This window comes from Brienomyrus brachyistius, chromosome 19 (genome assembly GCF_023856365.1).
Source record: "Brienomyrus brachyistius isolate T26 chromosome 19, BBRACH_0.4, whole genome shotgun sequence".
NCBI classification, from domain to species: Eukaryota; Metazoa; Chordata; class Actinopteri; order Osteoglossiformes; family Mormyridae; genus Brienomyrus; species Brienomyrus brachyistius.
This window is the reverse complement of record NC_064551.1, coordinates 5,897,963-5,920,898: the sequence shown is the minus strand read 5'-3', so window position 1 is coordinate 5,920,898 and position 22,936 is coordinate 5,897,963. Positions and strand designations below refer to the sequence as shown.

The 22,936-nt window shown below is 43.2% G+C and overlaps 1 protein-coding gene across 1 annotated transcript in view; it reads left to right on the top strand.

Annotated features, from left to right (window-relative positions):
* The window catches only part of LOC125715071 (exostosin-1), a 185,344-nt gene extending 162,630 nt beyond the window's left edge, over positions 1-22,714 (top strand). Inside the window, exons 9-12 of the mRNA XM_048986303.1 lie at positions 11,729-11,818; positions 15,829-15,989; positions 20,206-20,377; positions 21,974-22,714. Coding sequence (XP_048842260.1) covers positions 11,729-11,818; positions 15,829-15,989; positions 20,206-20,377; positions 21,974-22,159 — 609 coding nt within the window. The 3' untranslated portion in view covers positions 22,160-22,714. The remainder of the gene's footprint in view (positions 1-11,728; positions 11,819-15,828; positions 15,990-20,205; positions 20,378-21,973) is intronic.
* Positions 22,715-22,936: the final 222 nt, after the last annotated feature.

Sequence of the window (22,936 nt, the reverse complement as noted above, 5' to 3'; positions counted from 1 at the left end):
CAAAAAGTTACTGATATCTTCTTGGACAGCTAGATGAACACCAACCACTTCAGCTCCCAAACATCTCCTCCGCCATTGAACGTATTTGTTACATTTCATCACCAGCTCCCTTAATTAAATTATTAACTAAATAATTTTATGTTATTGATTAGCGTGCTAGTGGCTGACTCAAATAAATGGATATATTGAATGGTCACTGCAAATACTGGGGTGACTTTAGCAGAGGTTTAGAAATCGCTAAGCTGACACACTTCAAGAGACATAAAATCATAGCTTCACACCAACAAGAAGATCATTTAAACGTCGTTTTCTTCAGCAGCCTTAGACTTTCACACAGTGCTGTACCTTGTGTTGTTTTCTCCTTAATCACAGTATTGGGTGTTTCAGGTCCCGAAGCTACAAATCCTGACCAAGTTTTTGTTTCTACTAACCAACTGAGCACGAAGAATCACAGTCACAGAGGACTCAACTGGTTGGTAGAAAGAGAATCTTGGTGTGGATCTGCTTAAACAAAAGGTCCTGCACAGTGTATGCTTGTGATCTTTAGTTCTTTTTTGTACTGTTATCTTTGCAGCATCATTTGAATCCATGAAGAGCATCAGTTCAATTAGGATGGTGCTGCTTTGACCATTCTCTGAAAGAGAGAGATAGAGAGAGCGGCCCAGAGCGTTCACCCTGACTATACAGTTCAGAGAGAGAGAGAGAGAGAGCGGCCCAGAGCGTTCACCCTGACAATACAGTTCAGAGAGAGAGAGAGAGAGAGAGCGGCCCAGAGCGTTCACCCTGACAATACAGTTCAGAGAGAGAGATAGAGAGAGCGGCCCAGAGCGTTCACCCTGACTATACAGTTCAGAGAGAGAGTGAGTGAGAGAGAAAGCGGCCCAGAGCGTTCACCCTGACAATACAGTTCAGAGAGAGAGAGAGAGAGAGATGGAGAGAGCGGCCCAGAGCGTTCACCCTGACAATACAGTTCAGAGAGAGAGAGAGAGAGAGAGCGGCCCAGAGCGTTCACCCTGACAATACAGTTCAGAGAGAGAGATAGAGAGAGCGGCCCAGAGCGTTCACCCTGACAATACAGTTCAGAGAGAGAGAGAGAGAGAGAGAGAGAGAGCAGCCCAGAGCGTTCACCCTGACAATACAGTTCAGAGAGAGAGAGAGATGGAGAGAGCGGCCCAGAGCGTTCACCCTGACAATACAGTTCAGAGAGAGAGAGAGAGAGAGAGAGAGAGAGCAGCCCAGAGCGTTCACCCTGACAATACAGTTCAGAGAGAGAGAGAGAGAGAGAGAGAGAGAGCAGCCCAGAGCGTTCACCCTGACAATACAGTTCAGAGAGAGAGAGAGATGGAGAGAGCGGCCCAGAGCGTTCACCCTGACAATACAGTTCAGAGAGAGAGAGAGAGAGAGAGAGAGAGAGCAGCCCAGAGCGTTCACCCTGACAATACAGTTCAGAGAGAGAGAGAGAGAGAGAGAGAGAGAGAGCAGCCCAGAGCGTTCACCCTGACAATACAGTTCAGAGAGAGAGAGAGAGAGAGATGGAGAGAGCGGCCCAGAGCGTTCACCCTGACAATACAGTTCAGAGAGAGAGAGAGAGAGAGATGGAGAGAGCGGCCCAGAGCATTCACCCTGACAATACAGTTCAGAGAGAGAGAGTGAGAGAGAGAGAGCGGCCCAGAGCGTTCACCCTGACAATACAGTTCAGAGAGAGAGTGAGAGAGAGAGAGCGGCCTAGAGCGTTCACCCTGACAATACAGTTCAGAGAGAGAGAGAGAGAGAGAGAGCAGCCCAGAGCGTTCACCCTGACAATACAGTTCAGAGAGAGGGAGAGAGAGAGAGAGCGGCCCAGAGCGTTCACCCTGACAATACAGTTCAGAGAGAGAGAGAGAGAGAGAGAGAGAGCGGCCCAGAGCGTTCACCCTGACAATACAGTTCAGAGAGAGAGAGAGAGAGAGATGGAAAGAGCGGCCCAGAGCATTCACCCTGACAATACAGTTCAGAGAGAGAGAGTGAGAGAGAGAGAGCGGCCCAGAGCGTTCACCCTGACAATACAGTTCAGAGAGAGAGAGAGAGAGAGAGATGGAGAGAGCAGCCCAGAGCGTTCACCCTGACAATACAGTTCAGAGAGAGAGAGAGAGAGAGAGAGAGAGAGAGAGAGAGCGGCCCAGAGCGTTCACCCTGACAATACAGTTCAGAGAGAGAGAGAGAGAGAGAGAGAGAGAGAGATCCTTTCTTCAATCTCCATGAAAAAACAAAGGCAGCAGTGAAAGCAATGATGGGCCCAGCTAGAGGTCATAAGCAAAGTTCATTTAAAATCCTGCCTCCAATATTGATCCCTCCCATGTTGTGTACATCCTTACATCCTCAGGCCTGATGCACATCTTGCAGTCTCAAGTCAGTTGAGTTTCCAACAGAAGGCTAATTAATTTGACCCTTTCCTGTTCTAGACACCAAGCTATCATCATACCTTTTAACAAGTCTGCCCTAGACTGCCGGTACCTGTCAAGCTAGCAAAAACTCAAAATGCCAATAATGACCGGCTATGATTCCTCCGCTCCAAGGCCGTTTAACGTCAGGCTCCCTATGGAAGCCAGTCTCGGCTTCTTATGGGGAGAAAAGATTAGGTTACACGCTTTACGCTAGTGGCCAAAATTTTGGAAACACTTCCATTGTTTAGAGATTTCAGATCCGCGGCCAGATCAGTATCATTAATGTGGTTTATGAAAACTAAAGACGGGAGCGGCAGCCTTTCTGGACTTGGTCACCGGGTTGATACCATGACTTTCTCTTACCTGGAATCAACGTAGTTTTGTTTGGTTTTCACAGCACTCAGAATGATGCTGGAAAGGAGAAAGGATGCATGCAATTGTTATGTTTTGTAACTTGCACTGTTCTCCGGGGTCAACATGTAGGCGACGGCATCGAATCAGTAGGAACAAAAGTTCTCCAAGTAGTTGTATTCGTTTCAAAATAAAAGATATTTTTAAAGGTAAAATTCCAAGCCGGATTGAGAGATTGTGCCGAGTTTATGAGTAAAAGCATCTTTCACCTTAATTATAAGTTCCTTATAATAAAAGTATCAAAGTAACTGCATATAAACGTGTGTCTGCGTGATGGGTTACCTAAGGGTCCCTGGGATTTGCCTGCACAGACTTGGTCAGCTAAGCCCACCTCCCACATGGGTCTTTAAAGCTGGACCCAGACACATTTTGCTCTGGGTTTCCATGGGGTCAGTCTTTAATCCTCACTCTCATATTTACTGTAAAATTCGGTGCACAGTTTATTTCTCTCAAGGGATTTTAGCCAAGCACCATGAGTTAATGCCTCTCCAGAGTCCTCCCCAGAATGGACAGAGGAGTAGTAATGCCAGAACTTAATGCTTCCAGTAGCTTTCAGGGAGAGATGCATCCACCTGTATCTGCAAAGCTCTGTGTGAGTGGACGTCTCGGGGCCCAGCGTCAGGCTAAGACTGGACTTTTTGACGTACTTATTTGAATTTAGTTCATGTGAAGAGCAGTGAGACGCACAGGGTTCTTGATGAATCCATCCGATTGTCTGCTTTCTTGAATTATATAATCATCAATGTGTTGAGGACATTCTACTGGGCCTCTGTGTCGAGAAGAACTGGCTTTCTCGGTCACACGACATTTTTGTTTTGATTTTGGCAAAATAAAGCAAAGATTACACGCTTTCCATGTTTGTGATAAACAATCTCAATTATTTCTTGTGATACTTTCTTATGAATTTCCACATTCACTGTGTTCATTTACAAGCCCATATGTGTAATTTGTACTTGAATTAATTGTGAATAAGTCATTGAAGAACCATTATAAGATGATTTACTAAGTTCCCGAAGAACATTCTCCATTGACTTCTTGGTGTAGGAGCACTGAAATACCTATAGATTGACACAGAGGTCAAGCCTTAATCAATAGGTCATTTTCACTTGGAAACTCCCCTCCCCCAACTCTGCAACACTTTCAGTAGTTCTACAAAGACTCCTTGGTAAACAAAGGCAGGAAAGACAATTAACACATATTAAAAAATATGGCCCAGGAAAATTATATACATTTTCTAATTTGGTGTGCAGTGGAAAAGTTCTATTAAAGTGAATAAAAAAAAATCATTATTTATATACAGAACACTATATTTTTCCTCAGAACTGTTTTAATTGCTGTACTCTTTATAAATTGTATTTGGTTATTTTTGTTTTGTGATGCTTTCTTTCATAAATAGACATCACTTGATTTTCTTTTCATTGTTGAATCATTTTCAAAACTTTTAAAATAGGGGACATGAAACACTAGATAGCACAGATAATGTCATTTACAAGATGGATCCCCACTCTAAAAATCCTTATAGTTTTTACACTTTCAACAAAACTGGATGAAAAATAATAAGTCATCGAAGTTACATTTTTCAGGTAAGTGTAGCACTGTCTTGTTCTAGCGTTGAATGTGATGCCCTGTGATTGGTTGGCTAATATACTAAATCCAACGTTGTTTTCAAACAATGCGACTACGAGTTAATGTGAACTAAAGTCTGTAATATTTTGATATTATGCCACCGTAAACAACAGCTTTCCAATCTCGTACCTCGTAATCTAATCGTAAAGATGTGTGGTTCAAACTAGAAATTTCAGTAACGTTATATTGTTTTATTAGCTCTGATACATGACCCTAACCCTTATCTACCTGCTACAGATGAAAGCAGTACTGGAGGTTTGGGAGCTAGTAGTCCTGCTAGTTAGTTAGCAAGCTCGTGATATTATCACTTTGATAATTAGCAGTAGGAGGTAGATAACATGATGGGGTCATGTACTGTATCAAGGCTAGTAAAACAATATAATATCATTAGTGAAATTTCTAGTTGTAACCATGCATCTTTGAGACTAGATTACGTGGTGTGAGACTGGGAAGCTTCAGTTTACGGTGGCCTAATGCTACAAACTTTGATTGCAAGTGATGTGGGATTTCGTACATTAATCAACCAACCTCATGACGTTACGTCCTGCACTAGGACACGATGGCGCTACCCTTGCTTGGGTAATGTAACATGGACTTATTATTTTAATCCAGTTTCACCGACAATATTGAACCTATAAGGATTTTAAGATTTGGAATCCATCAGGTAAATTTTGTCTACATCTAGTGTTTTATGTTCACTTTAATATCTTGATGGGACCCTCAAGTCAAGTTTGATGGGGACCCCAAACCAACCTCCCTGATTAGCCGAAGTTATCCACTTTTACTTACTTTCTTTTAAATATAGTATGTAGGAGGAAATGTAGAAAGGAAAGATGGCCAAGTTGAACTAGTCATCTCAGATTTTCCGGTTTCAAATTAATCTCTGCGGGGGCATTAAGTATTAATTAATCATACACAAAATCAGAAGGCGTCTCGGTTTGGAGTAATAGTGGATGTGAACAGCTAAATCAGACTGGAATGGATTAAGCACTGGAGTACCTGGGATGGGATGGAAATGGTTACAATGAGTACATTAGTGGGTGTAGCTTCTTCTGTTTGGAGATTATGCAGGAGTAAGGTGTCACCATAGCCACGCGGTCAGCAGGACTCAGAGCGGGGCTGCTGTTTGCTCATCTGTGTGGCAAAGCGTGGCGATGATTCTTTTTCACAGGTTTCACACTGGCTTTCCTTGCAAGCCGCCATCAGTCGCTGACCCCTGTAGAGTGTCAATCACTGTCCATTATTTAAGGAGGGGGGCGAGATCAGGCCACGAGTCTCACGGGAGGTTACCCGTCTTTTAGCCCGAGCGATCATAACCAGTCCTGAATCGGAGGGCAGCGCAGGATCGTGGTTTCATAACTGTTAGAACAATGTTGGGTTTTTCTGCGTGTAAAGTCTGGTTCAAGAAGGGCAGCTTTTGGCTATCGAGAGGCAGAGTTTAGCTGACATATACAAAGTGTCCCAGTCCTGGGCGATTTTATTAAGTTCCATTAAATGCCTCGTTGGAAAAAAATGGCTGTTGCTGGAGGGGGGGTTAGTGAATCTCAGAGTCTACACTGCAGTGCCACTGTTGGCCACTGCATTTTCTTTAGTTTTCTCTGTTATTTCAAGTTGATTCATTTCACTATTAAAGAATGAGGAAATGGAGGCTGGAAGCAGCATATTCCAAAGCCACAGTTTCTTTTTTTATTATTAAAACTCTTGCAGCCGAAAGTTACAGCAGAAGGGGAGGAGATCACTTATAGTTTGGTTGTATTTGCGGAGATGTGATTAGAATAGAAGTCTAAAAATGTCTCCTAATGAATGTGGCTGTGTAATTAAATATTAGCACAGATGAAAAAAAAAAAAACGTTTTTTTTTTTCTTCCCCTGGTCTTGACACTCGGTCGCAGTTTCTCAGAAAGCACTCTGCCGTGAAGCCGTATACATCTCCTCTCAATTACCAGTGAGAATGGAAGCCGTATGAAAGCTTGATCAATTAGCATAGCTTTCCGAGGAGCCATTACTGCACTCTAATTGATATCAGTGTATCTGGCAGCACATCTGATAACGTTAAGCTGTCAGACAGGCCCTCAGGAACCTTCAGTCAAGTTCAAAGATGCTTCTGTGTGAGGGAGGATAACCGAAAGAGAGCCTGGGGTGAACCACGGCGGTAAGTTTAACCTGGGGGGTGCGTGTGTGAGCCATGGAAGGAGAGATATCATAAAGTCATGGTCCTCAGCAGCCAGGAGTATTTAGAGAACCGTACCTCCCAACATAGGATGCCGGATGACCTCAGGGTGACGGTGTGGGGGGGGGGGGACAGACAGTTCCTGCGGTGAGACCTGCTTGGTTATCTAAAAGACATCAAGTGCAGATAAAGCATTGGCTAGTGACCTGTAGTGACCCTGCAGAAACATGCATCCGTACACACACCTGCATTCAAGTTCAGTTCAGTTTATTTTTATATAGCGCCTTTCACAACAGAGTCAGCCCAAGGCGCTTTACATGGGTGTGTTGTGATGCATTACAACATCATTAAGAGAGAATGATACAAAAACGGGGAGAAAGAAAGAAAGAAAGAAAGAAAGAAAGAAAGAAAGAAAGAAAGAAAGAAAGAAAGAGAGAATTAGGCTGAGCTTCCAGTGAAAGCCCAGGAACAAGTAGGACAGTAACAGTCCATCGCATTTGCTATGATGAGGAGGGCTAGAGGAAGAAAGAGATTTTGTGATTTTGAGAGAGGGATGAGTATTGGGAGATGATGGACACCCAACTTCCCAGTCACCAGCTCCCAGCGTAACAGAAAAGTTTCAGGAAAGCAATCAGGATAATAAAAGATATTATGGTGCCTCATATCCATCTCATCTGTCAACTTACCCCACAAATTAGTAATACACCAGCCAACTGGATGTCCTGCAACGCCTGTCTTCCAAGAGCATTGTCCACTCCTGTGTTACACACACATAAAGCTGATAGAAGTACAAAGTGTGAAGTGTTGTGGGAGTGTTATCCAGTAGGAAGCCTTGCTGTGCCTGGATAATACACTACAAATCATGCCTTTTCATTAAGAAGTGCAATGGGCAGCGATGGGCTTAGCTAATTCAATATGGCAATCTAATCGTGGCTCATTTATATTCCGACAAAGGCAGCCTCCTCCAGAGCTCCATAATAATCTATCGTCCGTCTACAGCGTGATGAAACTCTTACAGATGTGTGAGTAACCAGTAACGAGGGATCTAAGCACTCTGAGGACGCTGAAAGCTATTTACAGTGATACCTCATCATATCCCAGTAAAGTGAGATTTCTACTTTTAATGATAAATCAATATGGTGATTAGGTGGGTCTGTCTGGGAGAGATATTTTAGGACACTGATGTCTTAAGAGCTTTGATAGCTGATAGTTAATATGCAGTAGTTCTTTAATACATGTGTCCATCCATCTTCAAACTTGTCACCCAGTAGAGGGTCACGGGGATCGGACCTGGAGCGCAGGGCACCAGGCTGGGGTTCACGACTGACACATGTGCGTGTGAAAAGGGTGGTGTAGAGATGCTTGTCTAATCGTTTTGGGACTGTGGGAGGAAAATGAAGTTAATAGAGGAAACCTTTACAAAACGGGGAGAACTTGCAAACTCCAAACACACACACACACTCACACAGAGCAGGGGTGGGATTCAGTGATGACAGTACTAACCAGTGAGTCATCAAGCAACTGCAAGCCCTTATTATTATGGAATTATTCTTTAAAATAATGCAGTGTGTATCACTGCCCAGTATCGTGGAATGCACGATATTCACTCCCACGCACGAGCTTGGTTTTATGAATTTATAGGAAATTGGTTGGCCACAGCTGTTAATGCATATTTAAAAGCACTGGCTATTTCATAATTAACATGTTTCTCCATCTTACTAAGGGGGATTTTCTTTGAATGGCTCCCTGTCGCGTTCGGTCGTGGAATCCGCATCGGCTGCCAGATTCCGCATCCCAGCGAAATTCAAAGCAACAGAGAGAACAAACAGCAACTCAGATGAAGTTCTCGCCGCCGGTGGCGAGCGGTTTTGTTTAGTGACATCCTTCGTTGCTCATTTGTCTACTTGAAGTTCAATAATCCAGGAGTACCAGTGCTGTTACCGCCTTTAATAAGGGGGAGGTTAAGGCTCGGTCAGAGTGATGAACCTCTTCTTTTATAGTCCATGTGACAAAGAGCTGCTTTCTGAGCGCCCGCTTCAGTTTCCCCTAAGAATGCCTGATAACGGATTGATTACAGAACAGACAGACAAGGCCGTACTTAACCGGGCCTTTTAAAGAGACACAATGAAGTCCTCTCCTCGGCCAACAGACGCCGCTCTGCCCCTACTGGTTCACTAATGCTTCCATTGTCCTTCCATGACAAGCTGGGCAGGTGATATTTAAGTGAATGGCAAATAAAGTATGCACTGAATAGGCTCCATTAAACGGTGAGTCGATAGGGCTTGAGACGTCCCCGGTGCACTGGCGTCGATAGCAGCCCCACCCAGCTACGAAGGCCCAAGGGCTAATCTCTAAGCCAGCGACAGGTTTCGCTCAATGATTTCCTGATTTGATGAGCGAGAACGAAAAACATCGGGGAAGGGAGGAAGCGTCTGAGCGGAGATCCAGCTCCTTAACCCTTTTGCGTCCACTTGATTAAACTGAGGCTTCTCAGTGGCTCATCTGATGAAGGAGTATTTCCGCTGGCACTTGAGGGCCATGAGATAGACCATGTGAGCGATGTTGTTATCCCTGCATTGTACCAAGGAGGATAGGGAGCTATCAGGGAGCTTTTTCAAGGCCTGGTGTGGATGGCCAAGATAATGACGAGTATAAAAATAACTCATCACAAGGCTGCCTATAATAAGAGGACACATGCATCTCTGGTCGTAGAAGTGAGGGATAGATAGACATTTCAGTGCATTATTATCTTTCTCCTCAATAAATAGGAGGTGAGTCAGAGAAATCTTGGCCTGGCCTTTTTAGTAGGGGTGTAACAGCACAGAAAATTCATGGTTCTGTGCAAACCTCAGTTTTGTGGTCATGATTTGGCGCAGTTTGGGAAAGCTGAATTTGTTATGAAGTCATTCATTATTAAAATTGCAAACACAATTAGGGAACGATTGTAAACCATGGCAATGCTTCTAGTGATGTGTCTGAATAACAAGATCTACAAAACCCTGCACATTGTAAAAACAAATATGTACAACAAATAGCTAAATCACATTTAAAACCTGTGTGCTCCACTGCCAAGTGTGGTCACATGTGGGTAGCGATAAACATCCCTGTAGCCTGTAGTTATTCATTTTTTTGGCCTGATCAGAATTTCCTGGCTAAAGAACCTTAAATGCCACCGGGAGACGAACTTGCAGATGCTGTCTCTGCCTCGCTCCGGTCGTACACACGCTCGGATGATGCCGTCTCAAATGAGTTAGCGTGTTGAATGTGTTTCCAGTAATATATCTGAGTCTCGATATATAACAGGGCTGACAGTCAGTCTCGGTCTTATCAAGTACTCTCTCTCCGGTATTGGGGTAATTTATCGGGAAACCAAAATGTTCCCAAACGGCGAATTACGACTGACTGTAACCAGCATTATCTGCAACCAACTGCCATTCCCAATTAGCATAATGTTCTGCCTGTATCAGGAAACATATTTATTCATTTCATTGTGTGTTCCGAACCAAAAATGATGTAACAAAACGATACTCAACAAATATGTGCATTGCAGCCTTACTTTTTAGGTTTGAAATTGCCAGAATCCAATGAGGAATAGTGTGTTGCTGTAGAGCTGGGGCGTGTTCCGCTAGTAGGAGTTTTACTCACACAAAAATGTTCTGAGGGCAGAACAAAACATGATTGGTTAAAAGAGATAACCAATCAAATTGTAGAGGAGGTGGGTCCAAGCAACTAGAGGAGGCGGGACCAATACATATGGTTGGTTGGTTCCTCGTTGCTTGGACCTACCTTCTCTACAACCTGATTAATTATTTCTCTAAACCAATCATTTTTCCTTCTGCCGTCAGAACATTCTCATACAAGTAAAACTCTCATGAGCAGGTGTTCCACAAAACAGGATTTCTCAGTTAACTGGATTAACTTAAGCTAGAAGTTATTATTGTCCAATAGGAATGCTCCTTACTTAAACTATTATTGGACAATCATAACTTATAGCCATAGTTAACCCAGCTAACCGTGAAATCGTGGTTTGTGGAACACCCCCCCCCCCCCCCTGTACTTTGGCATTAAAAAAAAAGGAACGTGCAAGCCTGCTCCAGTGGTTCTGGTGCCATGCTAAGTGCTGCCCGGATGATTAGTTTATGGTTGATGCACTAGGATTACTCTGCTCTGGTTTGACGAACCGAATCATGTGACCAAAGGATGTCGTGCGGAGTGCTTTGGTTATCTGAGATGGGGTTTCCCTTTCCAGGTTTACAGGGACTAGGTGGAATGAGGATCAGCCTGATACTGGGGAAACCACAGAAAGAAAAAGAAAAAGTCAAAAAAAAATGTGTATGTCAGGGAAAATGCACAGTATCAGGATTGGGGGAGTTACTGCCGATGAGACAGATCAGACCAATCAAGTTATCCTGGTAGAAATGATAGAGGGAGAGGTGCAGTGAATTTGTGTCGGATTTATGACTTCGCATGGTTCCTATTTGGTGTTTCAATTCACCCCTAGTGCTCTGCAGTGCTGGATTACAGTATACAATAAATCACATTATACATACAATACCACATCTGTTTCTCCTTTACTGGGCACTTTCACGGAGGCAGTTCTCTGAGCTGTGAATTCAATTCCACTGTGTGTGTCATGCCTCCTTCACTTGGTTTTACTTCTGTAAATCACATTTTTTATATATAAAAAAGAAAAGCTACTACTTTAAAGATAAACACAAAAACCTACTCAAAAATCTGTGAAATGTGTTGGTAATCAGCCATAGCATCCATCTTTCAGAGAACGAAAACAAGAAAATCTGTTGCCTTTACAGTTATTAACTGCAGTGGGCGACCATGAAAATAGTGCAGTATATCATGTACGTGACTGAAATTGTTTAGTTTTATGGACATGGTACAGGTTCGGTACAGAATGACTATCATATGATGTCGTCATTGATCATTAACTCCTGCATTACTTGCCCAGTAGAAACTGACTGACTTAGTTGATTAGTATCAGTTTTCTGGAAGGGAAATGGAGTGTGAATTTTGTAATTGCTTCACCACGTTAGAATCCACTAGCACTACGTAACGAGACCTGACTCAGTTTACTTTCCTTACAGACAATGACTGGACGCTTTTTCCCCCATGATGCCATTGTCACCGATGCCATCCTCAGTCTGGATGAAGACTCTGTACTCTCTACCAATGAGGTAGGATTTAGGCAATGACCAATCATACAGAATTTTCACGAGTTTTTTTTTTTTAACTTACTACACAATTCATAAGATCATTCATTGAAATCATAATTGCAGCTGTATGTTATATAATATCTATTTTTTTTCAGTAAAAAAATATCTGTTTTATTTTAGACCATGTTTGCTGCATTTGGACAACATTCTTTTTAATACTTATGTGTCCATTTTTTGGTGTTTTATGTTTTAGTGCATATGGTCAGTTCAGCAGGTTTGTTTTTCTGAATTTTATTGCAGTGTTTCTATTTCTCTGATTTTAACATCCAAACAATACCAGCAAATAAAACTGATCCATTATGGTATGGAAGTAGACATTTAACCTGGTCATTTACTTAAAAAGCTTACTTAAATAGCATACTTATTTAAATAGCTGACTTAAATAGCATACTTATTTTAAAAGCTTACTTAAATAGCATGCTTACTTAAATAGCTGACTTAAGTAACATGCTTACTTACTTGCTTAAGTAGCTGTTTGCCCAAATATTGGTCCTTATTGGTACCCTGATTGTTAATATCTACCTTTTGCTAGCTGAAGGCTAATTTGAAAGCTGATTCTTTTCTTAACAGTCTCATGGATTTATAATTGCTTTGTGTATAATGAAATGTGTTGCCAACATTAAACGTATACAAAATTTTCTTTAACATGGAAATCAGTTGCAAAGCAATAGTTAAACAAAAACTATAATACTAGTTTTTTCCATATTCTGTAAAGACCTGACTTGTTAGTTATAAACATATATTGTAGCATGGATTAATTGAAAGATGAATACAGGTTTTACATACTACTATTGTTTATTACATTATTCAGTTGTTTAGAATTCTCTCCAAAAAATGTAAATATATTTTATTCAATGAATCCCCAGGGCTCCCATAAGAGTGAGATTTTGCTTTGTTTAAAATCCCTTTTAACACCAGTTACTAAACCATTGGCAGGTAATTCTACAGACCATTTCAGAATCCCCCAGTGCCTTCCTAATGTGCATGTAGTCAATGAACAAATCTTCTCTCTCTGTGAAATGCTAATTTTGTGATACGGTGCCAAGTCTAAAAACCTGCATTTTCCATCTGGCATGAAAAGAGTATGTAATGAAATACCAAGTTGTTTCAGGCAATTAAATTGTTTGCAAAGTGCATTACCTCACACGCACGCTAGTCTCTCTCAACAATGATCACTATTGTGTCAAATCAAGCTTTGGGTGGATTCATTTTTGATTTTTCAGGAGAAAATTACACCTCATTTCACAATATTTCAGGCTGCTAAGAGCTGTAGCATGTAACAGAATCAAAGGACACGTTTTTTATAAAAACCGAAATCAGATGCAAGCGTGACATTCTCAAAGTATTGGTGAATTTCATTTGACACATGGTTTCATGTTGACTTTTGTTCGTAAAATTAAGAGTATCGCGGAGCAGTGGGGCTGAACGGCAGCTTGTGATTCTGTGTAGCAGATTTATAATAAACAGATGATCATTTGTGACCGTACTGTACTAGTCCCTAACATTGAACCAAAGACATTCGTGAAGGACAGTGACATTCCTACATCCATCTTCCATAACCTCATACTGTACCTAGTACAGCAGGAGTTTCCCAACACGTCCTGCAGACAGTTCACGTTTCTGCTCCCACCCTGCTCCCAGTATGGTTATTTTATTCTCTTTTTTTTTGGGGGGGGGACTTAAATCCAGCCCAGCCACATTTCACACGTTATATAGTGTGCATGTGAGTTACGGCAATACTGCCGGCTCAAAGCCCTTCGTATGGAGGGTTAAAATGCACCTAATGCTTTATCCCTGGAAGAACAGGGCACCAGGCAGGAGACGCCCTGGGCAGGATCCCTGTACTTCAGAGTCGATTACCGTGATCTTTTAAAGCTAAATGTACCACCAATACTCATATCCTCCATAACCTCCAAAAACAATTCAACTCTTCTAACATGTCATTCCACAAGAATTAGACAGTAGCGGCGACAACTTGAATCTTTGCACCAAAACCACAATGGGGTTGTCATTGCCAGTCATTCGATCCTGAAGCTTTCCGAAATGACCATTCCGAAAGGCTTTTAAAAAGTGAAACATAAATCTATTATGTACTGAGAGTTCTGCCATGTAAGAAACCTGTAATGTATAATTAATCAGTTCATTTTTTTTATTGCAGCCAGTCCTACTTTTCCCAGCAGCACGGTCCTGGTAACTTTTAGAGCTAAACAAAATTACTTACTGTAACTTTAAAAAAAAAAGAATCCGTTACTGAAAATCCCCCCATATGCTTAATAATCTACTTCAGTAATTGTCCTTCAAGCACCGGAGGAATTTTAATTAAAAAGAATTAAAAGTGCAGGATCCTGTGCCTTTAAAAAGGCCTCTCCCGAATTACCGTAACTATTTGGAAGAGCTTTTGAATATAATTAATAATTGCATTGTTTCAGTTCATTAATTACGTCATTGTGATGAGGGGATGTAGATTTTTTTTATGTTAATTAGCTCCATTCTGAGAGGACACACGTGTGTTATTTAAGTGAAAATGTCAAACAGCTCAATTTGGGAGGTGGGAAATTTTATGCGTTGGTCTAAACCCAAGAATCAGCTCGTTCACTGATGAAGCCTCACTCAGCTGGTTTGCGCCGATGATGTAATTATTCGTGCCATTTTTATTTGGGTATTTGCTGAGAAGTCGGGAACAAAGCAAACTACTGAAAGGGCAACTTTTGTGCTGATTTACAGAGACGTACAGCATCTCGCTGTGTAGCTCATGACAGGGGTGTCACTGTTTTTTGTGCCTGCTTGTTTCATGTTTAGATTTCTTCCCATTGAAATAAGGAGCCCCCAGTTTCACTGGCATTAGCTGAAGTTGCCCGCGCAGTTTTTAGGTTGATGACATTCCTCTCGCCACGTGTAATTTATCTCGGTTCTGCAATTCAAACGCATAATTCATCAGGCCGCATTGTTAATGGGGAAAATAGCAGTTTGTCGTGAATGATGTAGGGTAACAATCAATGCATTACGAGTGGGCCTGTTCATTTGCATGATATCATACATTGTGTGCGGAGTTAATGGCTGACAGAGAGCTTTGAGTAACCCTGCTCACAGCCCGGGCCTTTGCATGAGATTAGTGGCTCATTTTTCGGTCTTTCATGCACATGCTTCGTGGTAGAATGTGTGAAAAATTGGATTATTTTTCAGGGATTCCTGCTTCTGGGGGCCTTTAGAAAAAGCCGCTCTGTTGATTGCAGGAGTGTGTCAGTCCGGGGTAGTTCTGTCCTGCCTGTTAAGCTATAATACACACCGGTGCTTTGGTACTGATGACAAATACTCAAATTCCAGGGGAAGTGATTGTCTACTGGTATGTTGAGTAGAGTGCTAAGTGAATGGGGCAAGTCTCTGGCCATTTCTGTGTTCAAGAAAAACTAATGATGAACCTAAAGTGATTTGTGCTAAAATTACATCATTTCCACGAATCCATCGATCCATCCATCCAACTATTAATCCATGTTCTAACTCCCCAGCATGGTCAGGCTCACAGGGGATCCTAGATCAGTCCCAAGCCGGCTGACTGGAGAACACCCTGGACAAGATGCCTGTCCACTGCAGATCATACACACGCACACAATTATACCACAGGGTATTTAGGGTTAGCCTGACTGCGTGTGTTTCACTGTGGAAACCAGCTAGACACAAGAAGAGGTACATTTAATACACAAATGAAAGAATAACACCAGAACGAGCCATCAGCTTTCCTTTAGTAAAGATAAATATCTGTTAGATAAGCAATTTGTTGTATGTACATCTTACAAAAGACTGTTTATTCAGAGCCAGTTTCTGCATCACATTACATAAAACTGCCTTTCAGAGTTACAATGGAACCCAGAATGTACCAGACAGATGAGTAAACCACCATTTAGGTGAATTTCAAACGTTTGAATTGAATTTCACTGCATTATTTAAACCGAAACTGCCTGGTTTGTGTTCAGGTGGACTTTGCCTTCATCGTGTGGCGCAGTTTTCCGGATCGGATCGTGGGGTACCCCGCACGCAGTCATTACTGGGACAGCAGCAAGTCCCGCTGGGGCTACACCTCCAAGTGGACCAACGAGTACTCCATGGTTCTGACGGGAGCGGCATTCTACCACAGGCAAGTCACCTCACACCCTGGGAGAGCAGCACTGTGCTGTCTGTGTGGAACTAGGACGATGTCCAAACAGTACTGTAAGTCACGCACTTTGGGAGTGTGGGAGTAGCTGTAAAGATGACCAAGAGCCGTCGGAACCTTCTAACGTCTTTTTCTTACAGCTGCAGAACTATGAGCTTCTGTTTAGCCAATTAAATCATTCTAGATGCAATTTTTTTTAGGTTTTCCTCAGCCATCTTCATGTCTTCCACGTTGAAGGCTGTCTTGCAGGGTCACCAGATGATGTCATTAAAATTCTGTGACAGAAAGCCTGTGAGTGAAGTCACCTGTTACTCTCCGTCCTCACCGTAATCGTCTATACGAGTGTCACCAAAGGCTGTGTGCTTTTTTATTTTATTTTATTTTATGGCTCATCTTCTTCTTAAGAAGTTTATGCGTGTGTTTGTTTGGCGTTTTTTTTTTCAGAAGCATTAAGCTTTTCAAGAAATTTTGCAAGGTTCCCCCTGGAGTGATAGGAATTTGCATCATTCCTGGCGAAAGCTGATAAACCCTTATTCTTCAGCTGCCATTTCTCTATTCGTTGTATCCGTTTCAAAAATGCATCCGTTACTTTGGGGTCTCAGTTGTCGTAGGGCCCTGGAGGACCGGAATCTAGTCTCCAGTTATGGACAAATTTGAATTATTTCATTGAATTGCATCACAGGACGTGTAGCATCGCCTGGGATCCTAAGCAGAAATCAGCTGTCTGTTTAGTGGTATCTTCAAAAGCAAATATGTGTTTCCAGACTTTGAAGAGTGAAACTTCAACCATTATAAAGCTTTTCCACTGCAGTGCCCAAATCCTGCAGGCTAGCTAATTCACTCGTACTTTTTCCGTTTGTCATGTAACATGAGTTTCACTTAGCATGAAAATGTCAGGAATTTTGGCTATAGAAAGTGTAGCGAGTATTTAAGGGGGGGAGGGGGTACACATTTTTCCTGGAGATATACTTAAAAACTTTAAGTGTTCTGAAATAGATCCTTTTGATACATTTTATAAAAGCTTAGTAAAAATTATTCTGCCACAAATCGTGTCACATTTTCTGAATTAATGTTTTGGGCTGAATAGTCTAAATAGGCTGATGCTGAAAATATTCTGGCTTTTATAGAGGTAAAAAAATCACTAATCTTGGGTAACTGAAAGTCTTGTTTCATAGTCTGAGAGCTGGCAGACTCTGGGGAATCCTTGATCTGGAGATCTGGAGTCTTTTTCATTTACAGATGAGAGTCTCACAGTTTGAATTTGATGCCTGATGAGGTTTTTTTTTTTCTGAGGGATATTCCGGAATTCCTGCCGGGGGGCGGGGGGGCCGAGACCAGCCTCAGCTGCCTTTAACACACTGAAGCCCTCCGGCACGTCCCTGGCTCAACAAGGGAGGGGCTTGCATTTCATCTCTTTAACCAATCAGCATCTTTGCATGACATCACCACATTAATTAAAGCCAGTGTTTTCTGTTAAATGACAAGGTGCACAGGTTTCTAAAGCACCTGTTTTATTGTGCATGTCTTTTAGTAAAGGACGTGTGATAGATAAACAGAGAAAACACTGGAACATGCTTAACTACAAAGAAGAGCAATGTAAGGGTGCGTCTGTATTTCATGGTGAGGATAATAATAATAATAAGAATAATAATAATAATAATAATAGTAAGAACAACAATGCAACCTTGTGGTCACGGGCACTGAGGTTTAACTTACTGGCCACACTGCCCCTGGTTGACTGGAAGCCATTAGTTTGATAAAAAAAACAAAAAAAACAGATTAATGTGGTGATGTCATACAATGAGGATTATGATTGGTTAAAGAAGTGAAACACAAGCCCCTCCCTTGTTGGGAGGGGACACGTAGAACTCGGCAAAATCAGGATGGGCAAGTGCTGTGAGGTAGCAGGAGTGTGAGGGATCGAGGTGATGATACATCTCAGCAATTTTTAAGTGTTATATATTTGGTGACTAAAGCTACAATGGGAGTGGCTATCCAGGGGACCTGCAAATGTCGAAAATGTGTCCATCCATCCGTGTTCAGAAAATATTTGTTTATAAACGACAACGCGGGGTACACCCTGGGAGGGATTCCAGTCAATCACAGCTCTCTTAACCACAAACACACTTTCATTAGCATAATCATACACTGTGGTATAATTTAGGCTCATCAAATCAGCCGACAGCCTTCATTTAGTTTGTGTGGGGAGACTGAAAAACCAGGAGCAAGTTTACACAAACACTGCAGACCAGTGTTTTCCAACCCGGTCCTTAGGGACCCACAGATACTCCACGTTTTTGCTTCCTTCCTTCCAGGAACTGGGAGGGAGCAAAAATGTGGACCGTTAACTTTGGAACAGAGAGGACTGGGACTGCGCGCAAATCTGTAGCTCAGAAGCTGAAAGGCAGCAGCCCAGCCCATTGAGTCGTTGTAAGACAGGGAATCCTGGGAAACGCCAGACGCGACGGCGTACCTGCGGCGGCACTACAGTAAACAGCTATCAGTGCCGTCATTTCTTAGCTGGAGAATCAAAACTGGGCTGGTTACACACATGCTGCCTATTGTACCTTAGTGCCAGGGTTCTGTTAAGGTGTTTTACTGTCTTTTTCTGGTGAAAAGCACATCTGTGTGCTGTTAGAATGATCTGTCTTTATGTTTCGGCATAACAAAACACAATATTTATTAAGCAGAAGTGTCGCCATTTTTATGAATTAGTTATTAAGCTATCAGATTTAGATTATATTGGATTGGTCTATCTAACAATTTCATATATATAATAATGATAGATACCCTTTATTGATCCCCGTGGGGAAATTGGTTTTACACCTCCGCTAACTTGGGGGGGGGGGGGGGGGGGTTGAGAAGTCACAAATGTCAAGAAGCCACAGATGTACCAAGGCTGGACTTGAACCAGCAACCTTCCAATCACTAGTACAGAGGCTTAGCTCACTGCCCCTTGTAGCGGCTGCCATCTTATAGAGAGACAAGTTATTCAGGTGACAAAAAAATGATTTTTAACAAGATTTTATTGTGAGACATGCGATTAGTGGTGAGGATGATTAGCATCAGCACTGCACGCGTTACCTGGTCACACACAAGAAAGATCTTGTGTTTTAATCAAAAAACAAATGAGATAAGGAGAGTTGGGTCATTTATTTTGTATTTATCTTCATTTCATCAAAGATACTAATAGATGTAGCAGGAACTAACATGGAGATCCTATCAAGTAAGTGCTTCTCTCTGCTAGCCCAGCCTGTTGCTACCTATCGGGATTTGCAGTCCGGCTCGCTTAAGCAGGGATATCCATGCGGGTCGCCGGCTGGCTCTTGGTTCCGAAGGGGCCGCTTTCATCCCTGCACTCACATGCGGGGCAAGACAAATTGGTCCAATGGCGGACTTTCACCGGCGTGCCCCGGGGCGAGCGACAGTGATTTACGGCGCGGCATCCCGACAAGCCGCTCATGCTGCAGGGGCCGCAACCTCCGGTACAAGGAGCCGGGAAGATAAGCTCTCTGCTCGCGGATCGGAGAGGCGGCCCTCATCCCTCACCACGGCGGCAGGCCGCAGCTTCCGTCAGACGTCCAGGCATGACTTAATACACAAGGAGGAAATGAGACGAGCGCCACGGAGAATCTGAGTGACAGTCAAGGCTGCCGGCATAGAGGGGAGTATTTCAGTCTGAGAGATTAAAACATCCGTCTCCCCCAGCACAAGTGCGGTGGAGGCATCCCTAGCCATGTTTAACTCTTCTTACTCGGTGAAGAAGTAGGGAAAGACTGTGCTATTAACTCCCCTCTATCGACATTAGCAGCAGATTTCTCACAGGTTTTAATGCCATTATCTAATCATTTACCTGTTACTTTCAGCCAGAGGAAGTGGCCGCCATGTGAGGCTCGGTGGGTTAGGACTCTGATCGGAAGGTCATCGGTTCACATCCCATGACCAGAGAATGATGTCACCATTGGGTCATTTGAGCAAGGGTCATAATCCCAATTATTCCAGTGCTATGAACGACCCGGTGTTCTGACCTGAAAACTTGCTCTCACCTGTATATATGTCCGTGTGTCATAAATTGTCAGATGGGAGATGCCCAGTGTGGTTTGGGATACTGTTGCAAAATAGTTCATACTGTACAGCACTCCTGGTCAGCATGCTTCCAGGTCCCTCACGTGCCTTGCTCATGTGTCGCCCCCTACAGGTATTATCACTACCTGTTCACTCATTACCTGCCAGCAGGCCTTCTGAACATGGTGGACCGCATGGCCAACTGTGAGGACATCCTGATGAACTTCCTGGTGTCCGCGGTCACCAAGCTGCCTCCTCTCAAGGTCACTCAGAAGAAGCAATATAAGGAAACCATGATGCAGCAGGTAAGGGCCGGCCTCCGATCCCCACGCCAGCATTGATGTAACACAGAGCTTCATAATATGCACAGCACCTGTTAAGGAAGAGGGGGACTAAAGCAAGCTCTGAGTTCATAGTCATGTGATCTGAAGTCACGTGACAGCCGGTATTCTCTCGGCAACCATATTTGATATGGAAACATTTGGAAATTCATTGTGTTCAATGAAAGAGACAATAAATATTTCAAGACTAAACATTTGGCCGGAGAGTCAATGACCTAACCGGAACACAATGGTAGCCAAATGAAATGCACCTGGATGGGTTGAGAAATTCCTGCCTCCCCCCCGAAATTCACATAATCATGTTTGATGGGTCCATCAAAACATACACAAGACTGTACATCTCTACAGCAGCTGCAATTAATCATTCTCCAAAAAAAAAAAAAAAAATTATTTGCCCTTTTCCCATGTGGCGAAGCAGCATTTTCTTGTAGAGTTCGGCGCTTTTATCGCAAGTCCGTTTCCATGACCGCTGCTGCTGGAGCGTCACCTTATCTTACGTCGTCAAATAAATGTATACAGCAGCGAGAGCAGCGTGAGATGTTGGGAGATCTTGTCCCAGGTAGGTGGAAAAGTAGTACAGCTGTCTGCGATCAGCGGTACTGCCTCACTGTGCGGCTCCCTCCTAGAAACACTGAATTTGGCGTGTAGAACAGACCAGTGGGGGCGTCACAATGCACGGGCTTTCCCAGCCCAAAGCCCAGGGGTCTTTGCAAAAAAGGGGCCTCGACCAAACTTGGGGGGGGGGGGCAACAACTGACAATTCAAATAGTCCAGGGGACTCTGATATTTTGATGTGCCTCTGGATGTGAACTCTGTCATCTGTCGTACACGATGCTATCGTAGTACATGGCTTTGGGGCACACATAACCCAACCCAGCCCAGAGACACCAGAGGAGTGTAAATGGTAGCAAAGGGGTATGTGGGATAGGTGCAGGGGGGGTTTCAGAAGGACACCGGGGCATGCAGAGGTGTGGGTAGCCTCTCGGGGCCACGGCCATCCCAGTCATGGCAGCCCTCCCCATGTCGGCCCTGATTGATGACTGCGCCTCGGGCACAGCGATGACTCAGCGCTCAGCCCAGTGATTAATGTTTTAATTGGCAGAGCGACTGGCCGGCTGTGAATTTACTTCCACCAGCCTACGCTCTGCGACTTGAAGCCATTTCCTGTTCCAGTTTCTCTGCCTTAGTCCAGCATATATCCAACATAATATGCAAACCTTTACGCATCCCGTACTCAACCTGCACTGAACTACAGAGTCAGTCGTGACCCATTGAAAGTCATTGTCTGCCTTCCATAAAAAAACTTCTAACATCTGTGTTGCTCGATTTACTGTACGTCAACGCAGCCTCAAACTTGGACTATAGATGATTTCGGTTATTGTTCATGTGGACACATCATTCATGTATTTTGGCAAATTTTTATACCTAATTAATGTAGATTCTGGCAACTCCAGATTACGGGAAATTCATCACTAAGCCAGTAACCTTGATTGTTCAGAATGTATGGCCTCCAGGTACAGGGTTCCCTCATAGCATTGGTGTCACCTCCGTTCTCCACAGGGGTCCAAGGTGTCCCGCTGGGCAGACCCGGACCACTTTGCCCAGCGACAGGCCTGCATGAACTCTTTCACCAGCTGGTTCGGGTTCATGCCACTCACACACTCGCAGATGCGGCTGGACCCCGTGCTCTTCAAGGACCAGGTGTCCATCCTGCGGAAGAAGTACCGGGACATTGAGCGCCTTTGAAGCAGCGCTAGGGTGGAACCCTGAGCTTTTTTAAAGACTGAAGTCTCATCCAGTTGCTTGAACTCAACCTGTGACTTGATCTCTGAAGAGTATTTTATTATAAAATATGCAACAGGGGGCCATTTTGTATCTAATATGGTCCATTTATCCATGATCATCTAGAATCTGTCATCTAACTCCCAGTATCAGTGAGTTGGAATCTACTGTCGTTGCTGTTGTTGTTGATGATGATGATGATGCTGAAATTTATGGCTCCTTCTCACGGACTTCAACACCAAGTAGACTGGCTCAGAACGAGGACCAGCTCGGAGGTCACTGAGCGACATTGCTTAAGTTTTCAGCTTATACAGACCTCACCAATTGGGGTCAGATGTCCTAGAAATGCAATGGATGTTTTCTTGTCCCCTGGAAAGATTTTAACTCTAGCACTGTATTTGTTGCTCTCCATTGTTTATTTCCAGGGCTTTCAAATTTAAGAGTTTATTTTTGTTCGCTGTATCTCACACATAAGCTTTAAATTGCAACCACAGCTCTGATAAAGTACGTCCAAATGTGTAGTGTGTACTGTTTTCCTTTCTTTGGCTTTCATCTTAGGAAGAAGACTGTGGTGAATATGTTGATTTTTCTTCTTGCCAGTTGACAGATCCAAGGTAGCGGAAGGGCCGAAGGAAAAAGGTTTTGCCGGGGAAATGCATTCCTTTATGGAAATTAACTTGCCTTTAATGTGCATTCGGATGCTAGGGGCAGATAAAGTGCCTGATTCAGAGGGACGTTTGT